The sequence below is a fragment of the Crocuta crocuta genome, unplaced genomic scaffold, assembly GCF_008692635.1.
Source record: "Crocuta crocuta isolate KB4526 unplaced genomic scaffold, BGI_CrCroc_1.0 scaffold50, whole genome shotgun sequence".
Taxonomy (NCBI): domain Eukaryota; kingdom Metazoa; phylum Chordata; class Mammalia; order Carnivora; family Hyaenidae; genus Crocuta; species Crocuta crocuta.
The window spans coordinates 6,948,206-6,961,798 of NW_027527428.1; the positions used below are offsets into that span (position 1 = coordinate 6,948,206).

At 53.3% G+C, this 13,593-nt stretch overlaps 2 protein-coding genes and 1 pseudogene across 2 annotated transcripts in view; all 3 read right to left on the reverse strand.

The window, feature by feature from the left end:
- The window catches only part of CEP131 (centrosomal protein 131), a 17,063-nt gene extending 13,490 nt beyond the window's left edge, over nucleotides 1–3,573 (reverse strand). Inside the window, exons 1-4 of the mRNA XM_077756409.1 lie at nucleotides 3,466–3,573; nucleotides 1,065–1,265; nucleotides 646–755; nucleotides 104–218 (exon numbers count right to left, since the gene is read on the reverse strand). Coding sequence (XP_077612535.1) covers nucleotides 104–218; nucleotides 646–755; nucleotides 1,065–1,250 — 411 coding nt within the window. The 5' untranslated portion in view covers nucleotides 1,251–1,265; nucleotides 3,466–3,573. The remainder of the gene's footprint in view (nucleotides 1–103; nucleotides 219–645; nucleotides 756–1,064; nucleotides 1,266–3,465) is intronic.
- Nucleotides 3,574–10,598: 7,025 nt separating this feature from the next.
- LOC144225244 (divergent paired-related homeobox-like) lies at nucleotides 10,599–11,073 on the reverse strand (annotated as a pseudogene).
- An 817-nt stretch (nucleotides 11,074–11,890) lies between these two features.
- TEPSIN (TEPSIN adaptor related protein complex 4 accessory protein) overlaps nucleotides 11,891–13,593 on the reverse strand; it is a 7,902-nt gene continuing 6,199 nt past the window's right edge. The window contains exon 13 of the mRNA XM_077756422.1: nucleotides 11,891–13,589. Within this exon, the coding sequence (XP_077612548.1) occupies nucleotides 13,094–13,589 (496 nt within the window). The 3' untranslated portion in view covers nucleotides 11,891–13,093. The remainder of the gene's footprint in view (nucleotides 13,590–13,593) is intronic.

The following is a 13,593-nucleotide window of genomic DNA, read 5'->3' on the forward strand; positions in this document are numbered from 1 at the left end:
GAGCACCCCCCCCCCCGCTGCCCCCCCTCCCACGGGGGCAGCCCCCGCCAAGAGCCAGGCGTCACTCTGGAAGGGACACGTGGACTCCGCCCCCGGCCCTTACCAGGACGTTCCACGTGGCCCCCCTCTCACCGGGGGCCCTGCTCACACCAGCCAGCCTCTTTTCCCCACCAGGGCTTCCCTCAAAGAGTGTCAGGAACTGGGGGTCCCCGGCCGGCCTGTGTGGGAGACAGGAGGCCAAGCAGGGACAGTCACTCGTCTGGGGAGGCTGGCCCAGGACGCAGACGGGCACGTCTCCGGGGGACCGGGAGGGAATTCCGTTTCGTAGTCATAGTGTGACAACGGTGCCTGAGAGATGCTCACACCCTGGGCCGCGGCCACCGGGACACCCACGGGAGAAGTGCGGCGGGGACAGAGGGCAAGAAGCAGGCACGGGCGCGCTGGCTGGGGGGCCCCGTCTCTACTCGCAGACATGACGGGCCCGGCGCAGCGCTGGCCTGAGTGCAGGTCACGTCAGGCCCCGCCCTCCGCCCAGCCTGCGCCCAAGCTGTGAGGCTGGAAGAAGGGCTGACCGAGGCGGGACGGGAGTGTGCTGGGGGTCACCTGAGGGGGAGGGGCAGGGGTCACCTGAGGCAGAGGGGTCACCTGAGGGGGCCGGCGCACGCCTCGCTGGCCGGCGGCTGGTGGACTTGCGTGGTGCTGTTAGATCTGCGAAGGTTGTTGATGGATCGGGAACCTCCGGGCGCCGTGGCCTCCTGTGCAAAGGAAGAAACGACCACCCTCGTGGTGAAGGTTTCAGACACTCACCAGTTCACCCCGGGCCTGCCCACCCGGCCTCCCTCAGGCCGCCGGGAGCTTATCCCCCACCCCCAGGTCAGCCCGCTTCTTGAGGACTCAAATCCAAATGCTGGTGGGGCAGGAGGGGCCGAGAGGCTGGTGCCCACAGGATTTCGGTTCTGCCTCAGACCCATGGCCGACCCTGGCCTTGACCTCTCAGGCCGATGGCTCCGATCTGCGAGCTGGAGTCCCCGCTGGCCCTGGACACCGGTGGCCCCAGCACTCACCAGTGCCTTCCTCCTTGGCTCACTGCCCGAGACTGCGGAGAAGGAGCGGGCAATGGGCTTGGCGGCCGAGGCGCTGCTGGGGCGCCAGGACACAGGCGGAGGGAGGCCGGTCAGGCTCAGCTCCACGCCTTCTGGGCTGCCCTCGGGGCGGCCGGAGGGGGCGCTGGCGGCCCGGGAGCCCTTCATGGAGGCTGCGAGGCCCTGAGCAGGCAAGAAGAGATGCAGGGGGATGCCTTCTGAGGAACCAGGCCTCCTGGGACACCACCCTCAGGCAGGCCTCAGGGAGCCTGCTGCCACCCGGCCACCCTCCTCGCTGGGGCCACCCTCCTCGCTGGGCGGTGGGGGTTCCTTTGTCAGGTAAAGAAGGCACGTGGCAGAGCAGGGCTCCAGGCCTCAGTGCCACCGCTCTGTCGGGACCCTGCCTGAGGGTGGCCTGAGGTGGCGTCTGCCCCACCCCCTAGCCCAAGAAGGCTACTCCACCAGTCTGAGCCTCACCTCCTTCATCTGGAAAATGGGTACTGAAAAAGTGCCTCTCCCTGGGGTTGTCCTGACGGCTATGTAAACACTCAGCACGTTCAAACCAGGACTTGGTCTGATTGATGTTGCCCAACCCAGGGTCCACAGCTTGTCTGGCCACGGAACCCCCTCCGTTTCCTCGGAAATTCCAGGAACCCGCGAGCTTCTGGGATGTGGATCTGCCCTCTCGCTTCCAGACCCCCTCCCCCCACCGCTCCTGGCACCAGCCACACTTTACAGCCTCCCTTGCTGCCCCTCCCTCTTCCCACCCCTGAAGTCGGAGGGTCCCCGGGCTCAACCCCAGCCTCTCCTCTCCCCACCCTCTCACCTGGGGGACCACGCCTGACCTCCTGGCTTCAAACAGAGGCTGCCGGCTCCTGCCCACTCTGTTCCCTAATTCCTGACTCAAGACCAGCCCCAGAGACCAAAACAGAGCCCTGACTTCCACCTCTAGCTGCCCCTCCCCAGGGGTCATGTTTTGTAACTGACTCAGGCCAAGGAATTAGACCTCATCCTGACATCTTCCCCTTCAGCGCCACACCTGCTCTGCCAGCAACCCAGCCAGCTGTGCCCTCTGCCCACGCGTCCTTTCCCTCCACAACCCCAGGCTGAGACCCCTCTCCTTGAACCTGGACAAGCCCAGCCCCTCCCCACACAGTGGCCAGAACTGATCTCTCTCCACCAGGTCTCAGATCACACTGTGTCCCTCCCGAAAACCTTCTGAGGGTCCTCCTGGCACAGAGAATAAAGTCTAAATGCCCAACACCCCTCAGATCTGACCCTGCTCCCTCTGTGACCTCCTCACTGCCACCCCTCGCTCTGCTTCAGCCAAACCAGCCTTCCTGCCGCTCCTCAAACTGGGCCAGCCCGTTCGCATCACAAGCCTCTGCACCTGCTGGTCCCTCTGCCGGGAGCCTCTTCCCTGGGATGTCACGAGGCACTCCCTTCACTCAGAGGGCCACCGGTCCATCACCTTGCTCCCCCATCCTGCTTTAGTTTTCTTCACCTGGCCACACGGGCTGGTCTGCACTGTCCGACCCCCTCGCAAGAACATTAGCTCCACGAGGACAGGGACCACGTAGCCCTGGCACGTGGCGCGTGGCAGGCTCTCAAGCATCAGGAGTGGATGAGCGCATGGACCAGTACCACAGAGGAAAGAGGCAGCCGGCCCTGCCACCGAGGACCCTGGTGGGCCGGCAGGCACACAGCATCACCACCCTCGGTCAGTGCTGAGGCCTCCTTCCGCCCCCCACTCCCCTCACACACATGGGGGGGGGCCCATGGCCAGGTGCCAGTGCCTCTCTTCTCTGGAGTGGAGCACAGAGCTGTCCCTGCCATTCACCAGGTCGGTGTCCTCAGCTATGCATTTCCGGTTGTGTGGGTGAAATGTAACACCCTCCTCTCCCCAGGGCGCTGGCCACGCCCAGCTGGACCCAGGCTGGCCAGCTTTCCCAGCCACAGGAGGAGCAGCCACACGCGGGGCTCTGGGAGGGTAAACACAGCCTCTCCGTGGAAACCTCCAGGCCAGCCCTCACCTTGCATACAGAGATGTCTCCCCAGCAGCCCACGGTGGGTGTCCAGAGCCTCTGCCCAGACTCCGCAAGACGGGCTGACCCAGGACCCTTGGCAGCTTCTCCACCGGGCAGCTCCCAGTCTCCCAAAGATCTGGCTCAAGGCGGTGGGACCTGAGGCCGCTGATCGGACCCCACTCACCTGTGCAGCCCCNCCCCCCCCCCACACCACCCCGACACACCTGCACAGGGAGGGGGGAAGACTTCACCTGCACGGGCCCCGAACTTCCTCATCCGCGCGAACCCCTCTCATCTGCGCGGCCGTCCTCACCTACACGAGCTGAGCCCCCTCACCTGCGCGGGGACCCCCTCACCTGCGCGAGCCGGGCCTGGGCCGCGGAGCCCGTGAGGGCGGCCCGCGGAGGCTGTGCGAGGCCCTCCGACGTGGGACGCCCGGGGCCCAGGCTTCAGGCTGGCGACCTCGCGCCCTGGCCCTGGCCCTGGCTCCGGGGCCCAGGTGACAATGAAGCGACCGGGCCGCAGGCTGCGCGGCGGCAGCTAGCAACCAGCAACCAGCCTGGCACCTCCTCCCCGTCCGTCACCGAGGCCCGCCTTTCCTGCCCGCGCCGCCTCCGGATTGGCCGTCCGGCGGCGCACTCTGTCCGTCCCGAGAGCCCATTGGGCGCCTGGCTGTCCTTCGGGATGTTCAGGCGTGGGAGGAGCCTCGAGGGGCGGCTCATCCCCCCGCCCCCCGCTTGTGGCAGCGGGCCGCCGATTGGACGCAGCTAGAGGAGGCGGGACCTCTGCTGGTATGGGCGGAGCCTCAAGGAGAAGGGGCGGGGAAAGAGAGAGGCCCGAGGGCGGGGCGGGCGCCGTGGCCCTCGGGGCCTCTCTTTCTGAGGGACCCGGTCGGCCTGGCCTACGCTGGCCTCCCAGCAGCCCCGGGCTCCCACGCCGGCCCCGGGCTCCCACGCCGGCCCGGGCTCCCTCCCCGCTACTGCTCTTGGACACGTGGGTCCCTCTGCACCCCCTCCCGGCAAAACTCCACTTAGGGCCCAGACCTCGCAGAGGCCCGCTGGCTCCCTCCCTCAGGCAGCCCTGTCCTAGGCCGCCCTGGTCACTGCCCCGCACCCGAGGCCCACCTCCCTTCGTCTCTCAAGACTTCCGGTGGCGCATGTTTTGTCTTGACTGTCCCCTCCCTTCTTTCTTTTTTTTTTAAATGTTTTATTTATTTCTAGAAGAGAGAGAGAGAGAGACAGCGTGAGCAGGGGAGGGTCAGAGAGAGAGGGAGTCACAGACTGAAACAGGCTCCAGGCTCCGAGCTGGCAGTCAGCACAGAGCCCGACGCGGGGCTCGAACCCACAAACCGCGAGATCATGACCCAAGGGAAAGTCGGACGCTCAACCGACTAAGCCACCCAGGCGCCCCTGTCCCCTCCCTTCTTTCACTCAGGTGTTTGTTTTTGCCTCCTTCTCCCAAGTTTTGGTCACCCCCACCCCTAACCCCTGTGGTCTCTGCGTGGGAGTCGTTTCTACCTGTAACCCTAAGTCCTTCCCTCAGTGGTGCCCTGTGTCCCAAGCCAGGCACCCACTGCCTTCCCTGCCCTGCAGGAGGAATCCCCAGGCACCTGGCACCCCTTCACCTGTCTGTGGTCCTTCACCAGGAAAGCCCCAGTCCTGCCCCCACCCCCGACTTCCCCCGCGGGTGCCCTCTCCACCAGGCCTCTGGCCTCTGCAATAAAAGTTATCTTGGGGCACCTGGGGGGCTCAGTCGGTTAAGCGTCCGACTTTGGTTCAGGTCATGATCACACAGTTCGTGGGTTCAAGCCCTGTGTTGGGCTCTGTGCTGACAGCCCGGAGCCTGGAGCCTGTTTCAGATTCTGTGTCTCCCTCTCTGAGCTTCCCCTGCTCACACTGTCTCTCTCTCTCTCTGTCTCAGAAATAAATGAAAAACATTTTTAAAAACAGTTATCTTTCCCCTTAACATAGAACACTGCACATTGCTGGTCTTCACGTCACTTCTTAAAAAGTAAATGCTGTTTTATTTTTAAAAACATACATTTATATACAATGAAATTCATGCTTTGGGGGCTGCAGTTCTATGAGTTTTGACAGATGCACGTAGCTGTGTTAACACCATGGCCGCCGCCGCCACCAAGGTACAGAACATTCATCCATCCACAAAACCCCCAGGGGCTGCCTCTGAAGCCAGCCACCCCCTAACTAGCCCACCACTAATCTGTTCTCTGTCACTATTGTTTTGTCTTTTCCAGAATGTCACAGAAATGGAACCCTACAGAAGGTAGCCTTTGGGTCTGGCTTCTTCTACTCGGCACTGTGAGATCCAGCCACATCCCTCTTCGTTGCTGACTAGTATTCCACCGTGCGGTGAAGCATGCTTTCTCAGTCATCAGTTGAGGGACGTGGGGAGTGTCCAGCTTGGGGTAATTACGAACGAAACTATTGTAAACATCTACTTTCAAGTTTTTCTGTGAACACAAGTTTTCGTGTCATTTGGGCAAATACTTAGGTATGTATTTATACCTATACATGTATATAGGTATACATATGGTAGGCATGTGTTCAACTTTATAAGAAACTGCCAGACTATTTTTCGCAGAAGTTGCACCATTTTGTGCTCATACCAGCAGTTTAGGAGAGCTTTGGTTGCCCGCCCCCCCCGCCCCCAGCACCCTCAGCATTTGGTTAGTGTTCTTGTTTTTGTTTTTTTAAACATTTTATTTTTTGAGAGAGAGACAGACAGAGCAAGAGCAAAGAGACAGGGCGAAACAGAATCCTAAGCAGGCTCCAGGCTCTGAGCGACAGCCCAACACGGGCCCAGGAACACAAGATCATGACCTGAGCCGAAGTCGGATGCTCAACCGACTGAGCCGGTCAGGCGCCCCTGGTGTTCTCGTTTTTAAGAAGTGATTAAAATTACTTAAGTACCGATCACTTAGGTGTGTAGTGGGATCCCATGTCCCTACTGATGTCGAGAATCTGTTCATAGGCTTATTTGCCATATATTTATGTACTTTCTTTGGTGAAAGGTCTGTTCAAATCTTTTGCCCACTTTGTAAATTGAGTTGTTTGTCTTATGAGTTTTGAGCGTTCTTTACATGTTCTTGATAATAAGTCCTTCATGAAATACATGGGTTGCAGCTTGTCTTTCTGTTCTCTTAACTGAGCCATTCATAGAGAGGTTCTTAAACTTTATGGTTTGTGTTTTTTGTATATTGTAGAAACCATGGCCTGACCTGAGGACAGAATATTGTCTCTTATTTCTTCTAGAAGTCTTACTGTATTAGGTTTCATGTCTAGGTCTATGGTTCAACTGAGATTTTGTGTAAGATGTGGGATGACAATTTTTTTCTTTTTTTTGTACATGGATGTTGAATTATCCCAGTACCATCTGTTGAAAAGCTATCTTCTCTTCATTGAATTACCTCGACATTTTTGTGGAAGACCAATTGACTATATTTGTGTGTGTCTCTTTCTTTTTTTTTTTTTTTAATATTTTTTATTTCTGAGAGAGAGAGAGAAAGAGACAGCGTGAGCAGGGGAGGGTCAGAGAGAGAGGGAGACACAGAATCTGAAACAGGCTCCAGGCTCCGAGCTGTCAGCACAGAGCCCAATGCGGTTCTCGAACCCACGAGCTGTGAGATCATGACCTGAGCCGAAGTCAGACACTTAACCGACTGAGCCACCCAGGCGCCCCATGTGTGTGTCTATTTCTGAGCTGTCTATACTGGCCCATTGATCGGTGTCTGAACTTTCACCAATACCACACTGTCTTGATGAGTACTGCTCCACAATAAATCTTTGAATCTCGTGGTGGGAGTCCTCTTTGTTCTTCTTTTTCAAAATTGCCTTGACTATTCAATTTATTTTGGCTTCTTCTATAATATTTAGTATCAGCTTATTACCACGTAATAATCATGTAAAACCACCATGTAAAATCCAGCTGGAATTTTGATGAGGATATGTTAAATCCGTAGATCAATTTGGGGGGGAACTGACATCTTAATAATATTAAGCTTTCCAATCCATGAGCATAGTATACCTCTCTATTTATTTTGGCCTAATAATTGATATGTTTCGTCAGTCTTTTGTATTTTTCAGCATGAAGTATTATTTCTAGTATACAAAAATACAACTGGTAGTATAATTTACCCTGTAGCCTGTGTCCTTGCTAAACTCACTCATTAGTCTTGGGAATTTTTGTAGATTTATGGGAATTTCTACATAGACAATAATGTCTGTGGATAATAACAATTTCTTTTCCAAGGTATTTGCCTCCTTCTCCTCCTATTTTATTGAACTGGCCAGGGCTTCCAGTATGATGCTGAACAGAAGTGGTTAGAATGGATATCACTGCCTTGTTCCCAGTCTTGGGGTAGAAAGCATTCAGTCCTACACCATTAGGTATGATGTTAGCTGTGGGATTTTGCAGCACTCTCTACCAGGTGAAAGAAATTTTTATATTTCTCATTTGTGAGGAGTTTTCATGAATGAAATGTTGAGTTTTGTCTCTTACATTTTCTGTGTAAAATGATTTTTCTTCATAAGTATGTAAATTTGGTGATTTACATGATTGATTTTCAGATACTGAACCAACTTTACATCCCGGGGAAAACCCCCACTTATGGTGACATATTAACCTTTTTATATATTGTTGGATTCATTTGGCTAATATTTTGTTGAGGATTTAAAAACAAACCATTCTATGTTCATGAAGGATACTGGTCTGAAGTTCTCTAGACCAAGTGCACACGGGATATTCCCCAAGAGAGACTATATTCTGGGCATAAAACAAACTTCAACAAAAGTTTGAAATCTTGAACAATACAACTGAAGTAATAGAAAACAAGTTATTATACCAGAATTAAAATAGTAAAACAGAAACACACACCTTTTATAACCCAGTAGACAAAAAGGAAGTTGCAAGGGAAATTAGAAAATATTCTGGCGGCACCTGGCCGGCTCAGTCAGTACAGCATGACTCGATCTCCAGGTCATGAGTTTGAGCCCCATCTTGGGTGTGGAGCCTACTTAAAAATAAAATAAATTTTTAAAAAAGAAGAAAATACTTCCTCTCCTATTATACATATATATATATAACATATACATATATAATTATATATATTATGTATAATATATAATTTTTAATTAATTTTTAAATTTACATCCAAGTTAGTTAGCATCTAGTGCAATAATGATTTCAGGAGTAGATTCCAGTGATTCATCCTCCATGTAGAACACCCAGCGCTCATCCCAACAAGTGTCCTCCTAATGCCCCTCCCCCATCTAGCCCACAACCTCTCCAACAACCCTGTTTGTTCTCTGTATTTAAGAGCCTCATATGTTTTGTCCCCTTCCCTGTTTTTATATTATTTTTGCTTCCCTTCCCTCATGTTCATCTGTTTCGTATCTTAAATTTCTTGTATGAGTGAAGTCATATATTGGTCTTTCTTTAATTTCAGTTAGCATAATACCCTCTAGTTCCATCCGTGTAGTTGCAAATGGCAAGATTTCATCCTTTTTGATTCCGGAGTAATACTCCATTGTATATAGAAACCACATCTTCTTTATCCATTCATCTGTTGATGGACATTTGGTCTCTTTCCATACTTTGGCTATTGTCCATAGTGCTGCTATAAACACCGGGGTGCATGTGCCCCTCTGAAACAGCACACCTGTATCCCTTGGATAAATACCTAGTAGTGCAATTGCTGGGTCATAGGGTAGTTCTATTTTTAATTTTTTGAGGAACTCCATACATTTTTCCAGAGTGGCTGCACCAGTTTGCACTCCCACCAGCAGTGCAAAAGAGATCCACTTTCTCTGCCTCCTTGCCAATGTGTATTGTTGCTGGAGTTGTTAATGTTAGCCATTCTGACAGGTGTGAGGTGGTATCTCATTGTAGTTTTTTTATTTTCCTGATGATGAGTGATGTTGGACATCTTTTCTTGGGTCTTTCATGGGCGAAGTGTCTATTCATGTCTTTCTCCCATTTCTTCACTGGATTATTTGCTTTTCGGGTGTTGAGTTTGATAAGTTCTTTATAGATTTTGGATACTAATCCTTTTTATTTTTTTTTATTTTTTTTTTAATGTTTTATTTATTTCTAGGGGAGAGAGAGAGAGAGAGAGACAGCGTGAGCAGGGGAGGGTCAGAGAGAGAGGGAGTCACAGACTCTGAAACAGGCTCCAGGCTCTGAGCTGGCAGTCAGCACAGAGCCCGACGCGGGGCTCGAACCCACGAACCGCGAGATCATGACCTGAGCGAAAGTCGGACACTTAACCGACTAAGCCACCCTGGCGCCCCGCTAATCCTTTTTATGATATGTCATTTGCAAGTATTTTCTCCCATTCTGTCACTTGCCTTTTGGTTTTGCTGATTGTTTCCTTCACTGTGCAGCAGCTTTTTGTCTTCATGAGGTCCCAATAGTTCATTTTTGCTTTTGTTTCCCTTGCCTCCAGAGACATGTTGAGTAAGAAGTTGCTGTGGCCAAATTCAAAGAGATTTTTGCCTGCTTTCTCCTCAAGGATTTTGATGGTTCCTGTCTTACATTTAGGTCTTTCATCCATCTTTATTTTTGTGTATGGGGTAAGAAAGTGGTCCAGGTTCATTTTTCTGCGTGTCGCTGTCCAGTTTTGCCAGCACCATTTGCTGAAGAGACTGTCTTTATTCCACTGGATATTTTTATGCTTTGTCAAAGATTAGTTGGCCATACATTTTCGGGTTCATATCTGGGTTCTCTATTCTATTCCATTGATCTGTCTATTTTTGTGCCAGTACCATACTGTCTTGGTGTTTACAGTGTGGTAACACATCTTGAGGTCTGGGATTGTGATGCCACCAGCTTTGGTTTTCTATTTCAGGATTGCTTTGGCTATTTGGGGTCTTTTCTGGTTCCATACAAGTTTTAGGATTGTTTGGTCTAGCTCTGTGAAGAATGCTGGTATTATTCTGATAGAGATTGTATTGAATATGTAGGTTCCTTTGGGTAGTATTGACATTTTAACAGTATTTGTTCTTCCAATCCATGAGCTACTTTTTTTTTGAGATATAATTAAAACACTTTTTCTCTCCAGCTTTACTGAAACTGAATTGACACATAACATGGTGCAAGTTTAAGGTGCACATGAAGGTGCTGACTTGATATTTGTAGATTGCAGAAGGATTACCACTGTAGCATTTGATGACACCTCCATCCCATTACATGGCTGTTTCTTTGTGGTGTACATAATATTACAGTTCTGTGTCTTTGGATTTATACATCCAGGCAACCACCATCCTAATTAAGACATGAAACATCCCGATCCCAAGTTTTACTGCGTCTTTCTGCTCAGTTCCACCACGCGGGCACTTTTGTGTCTTTCTTCTTTCACGGAGCAGAATGTTTTTGAAATGCATCCATGTTGTGTGGACCTTGTATCTGTCCCTTGTTTGGGCATCACTGCAGGTCACAACGGCATGTGACTTTTTGTGTCCAGCCTCAGTCATTAGGGTCTTTGTGGCGATGTGGAACCAAAGGGATTGGCAGTGAAGCTGGTGGAAAGAACCGGAGATTCCAAGATGGGACAATGGGAGTAGATGGTAGGATCTTGGCAGCAGCCAAAGCGGACTGTTTTGTGGCCAAGAGAATGGTCTGGGGGAGCCTTCCAACGGGGGCACGTGTGGGGTTGGAAGGAAGGTATCGGATGATCTATAAACTGAGGAAGCAGGGTAGGGCCGTAGTTCTCTGGGAGGAGCTGGTCTTGACCCCCCCACCCCCACCCACTGTCTGTGTTGTTTGGGTTCGTCTTTGCTGCTTGGGTTCAGCTTTCCTGAGCGCTGCTCTCCGGTCCTGGGGCCAAAGCTGCGGTGCTGCCGGATGTGCTTTCAGCTTCAAGGCCACTTCTTCCTGCAGCCTGGGAGGGGGTGTGGGTTCTGACTGGACACGAATTCCAGGTCTGCCAGTGGCTTCTCAGTGAACATTGCTTCCTTTGTGAATGCTTCTGGTGCTTTCCTTTAGGAAGGTGCCCTGGGTCTGGCATCCTGAAATTGACATGCGTTCCCATGCTCTGCTCCTGGGACCAAAAGAAGAAAACATTCTGGACTGAATAAAAACAAAACTGTCAGAATTCAGGGGATGCAATCAAAGCAGTGTCCAGAGGAAAGCTTAGAGCATTGACATTTTTATGTTAGAAAAATAAAGCTCTCAAGTCGATAATCTAAGCTTCCACCTTAAAGAAACTAGAAAAAGAAGAAAAATAATCCCAAAACAGTAGGAATAATAAAAAGCAGACGGCAAGGAAATACAAAACATAAAACGGTAGGAAAAAAGGAAACCTGAACATTTAGTTCTTTGAAAAAAATCAGTATTAACAAACTTCTAATCAGACTAACCAAAAAAAAGGGGAAAGTTATCAACATCAGAAATGAAAGGCGGAATATCATTACAGATCCTACAGAAATAGGGATAATAAAACTATGCCATATGATACTCCATGGCCGTATTTGACAATTCCATGAAATGGACCAATACCTTGAAAGATAAATTCCTGAAAGTCACTTGAAGAAAGAGGTAACCCAAAGAGCCCTGTACCTACTTGAAAAACTTTACAGTCAAAACCTTACAATTAAGAAAATTAAAGGACCACATACTTCCACTGGGGAGTTCTCCCCAACATTTAAGGAAGAAATAACACCTGTCCTACTTTTAGACAAGTTCTCTAAGAGTGCCCCTCACTAATGCTATTTTCGCCAACACACCCACAGACATACACACAAAGAAGAGAAAAAACATCAACAGTGAGGCCTTGCATGAGCGACCGTGTTTATTCGGGAGTTTTGGGGCTGCATCCCTGGAGCGGCACCATGGCACCCCCAGGGCACCAGAACCTTCGCCCGCAGGCCAGCCCCACACAGTCTGCAGGGAGCAGGCAACGCAGGGAGCTGGGTCATACCGGGACCTGGCAGCACAAACAGCCTGACCCCCGACCCACCCCCACCCCCCGTGGACATGAGGCTGCGAAGCTGCTTCTCCCTGCAGAGGGAGTGCTCTGAGCCCAAAAACAAAGAGCCAAGCCATGGTTCCAAATCCACACAAAACCCCTTGTTTCTGAGAGGCAGGCACGGGTGTCCGGGGCCCTGAGGTCAGCGTTTCCCAGGCCCGCTGCTGCAGGAAGTCAAGTCCAGAGAGTAGTCTCGGGTAAGGGAGACATGGGGGGAAACTGAGGTAGCCCAAGCCCTCCTCTAAGGGTGGCAAGGGCCATGGCCTGGATGGTCTCCTCCTGACTCACCCCCCACAGAGGGGCCAGGGGCCCTTCTGCACGGTGCCTGTGAGGACCCTGGGAGCCCCCGACCACTCGTTAGGAGCTCCTGTCCCCTCCACGCAGGCCGTGCTGCGCCCTCTGGCCACCTGGTCCCCCTTGAAGTCCTTCTGGCTGTAGGGAGAGGGGCCTGACCGTGTCTGCAGGTCGGGCCTCCAGACGGCTGCAAGGCAGGAGACCTGGGGACCCCAGCACCACCCCGAACGAGCAGCTCAGTTCCTAACTCTGCCTAGAAACGGGCCCAGCTCGGCGCGGGTCCCGCTCTCCCTCAAGGCCTCGGGGCTGCCCCTCCAGCCACCACACCCACAGGCGGGGCCCGTGCACGATGGGGGGCCTGCCTCATCCAGCAGGAAAACGGCGAACCCACTTTTGGGTTGGGAGCTGACCCCTGTGGACCCTTTGCATAGTGCCTCCCGGCGCTGTGGGCTCGTGCACTCCGGGCGCACCCCCGGGGCTTGACTGGCGGTGGTCGTGTTCGCTCTGGTCAGCTGCCGGCGCTGCGTCCCCTGTGAGTGAGGGGAAGCAGCCGGAGGGAGAGCAGGACCAGCCACAGCCACCCAAGAGGAAACACTCTTCAGTAGGACATGGGGGCTGCGGGCAAAAGGGACAGCACAGAGTCCCGGCGTCCTGGGATTTATAGGCCGGGGCCACGGTGACTCCCCGCGTGGCCCAGGCTGGCAAGGTCACGAGTTTAGGAATGGGAAAGCAGAAGGTTCTGAGCCGGGAGGCGCTCCTGCTGCTGCCGTCCTCTGTGACGACGTCCAGGGGGCCTGGGGGGCCTCTTCCGTGGCGGGACCGGCCCCCAGCAGGCGGGGACAGGCCACCAGTTCCATGCCAGCAAACAGGGACCTGCAGCCGCCGCTGGGCCCTGGGCAAAGTTCCGGCGCTCCCTCTGGGGAGCCCGTGCCCCGCGGGCTCCACTCAGATCCGGCCCCCTCCACTCTGGAGCCCACCAGTCCAGCCTCGGCCTCCCTAGGGACTGAGAGGGGGGAGCCGTCTGGGGGAAGGGGGTGCGCAGGGCCCTGGGCCGGAAAGAGGGCGGAACTCAGCGGCTGTAGGAAAGCATGGCTCCCGGAGAAAGGCACGGCGTCGGTCAGCAGGTCGGCGGGGCCCCCGCGGGCAGCCACAGGGCCCGGCTCGGTTGGCGGCCTCCAGGCGGGGGGGGGCCGCTGTCGGCAGGAGG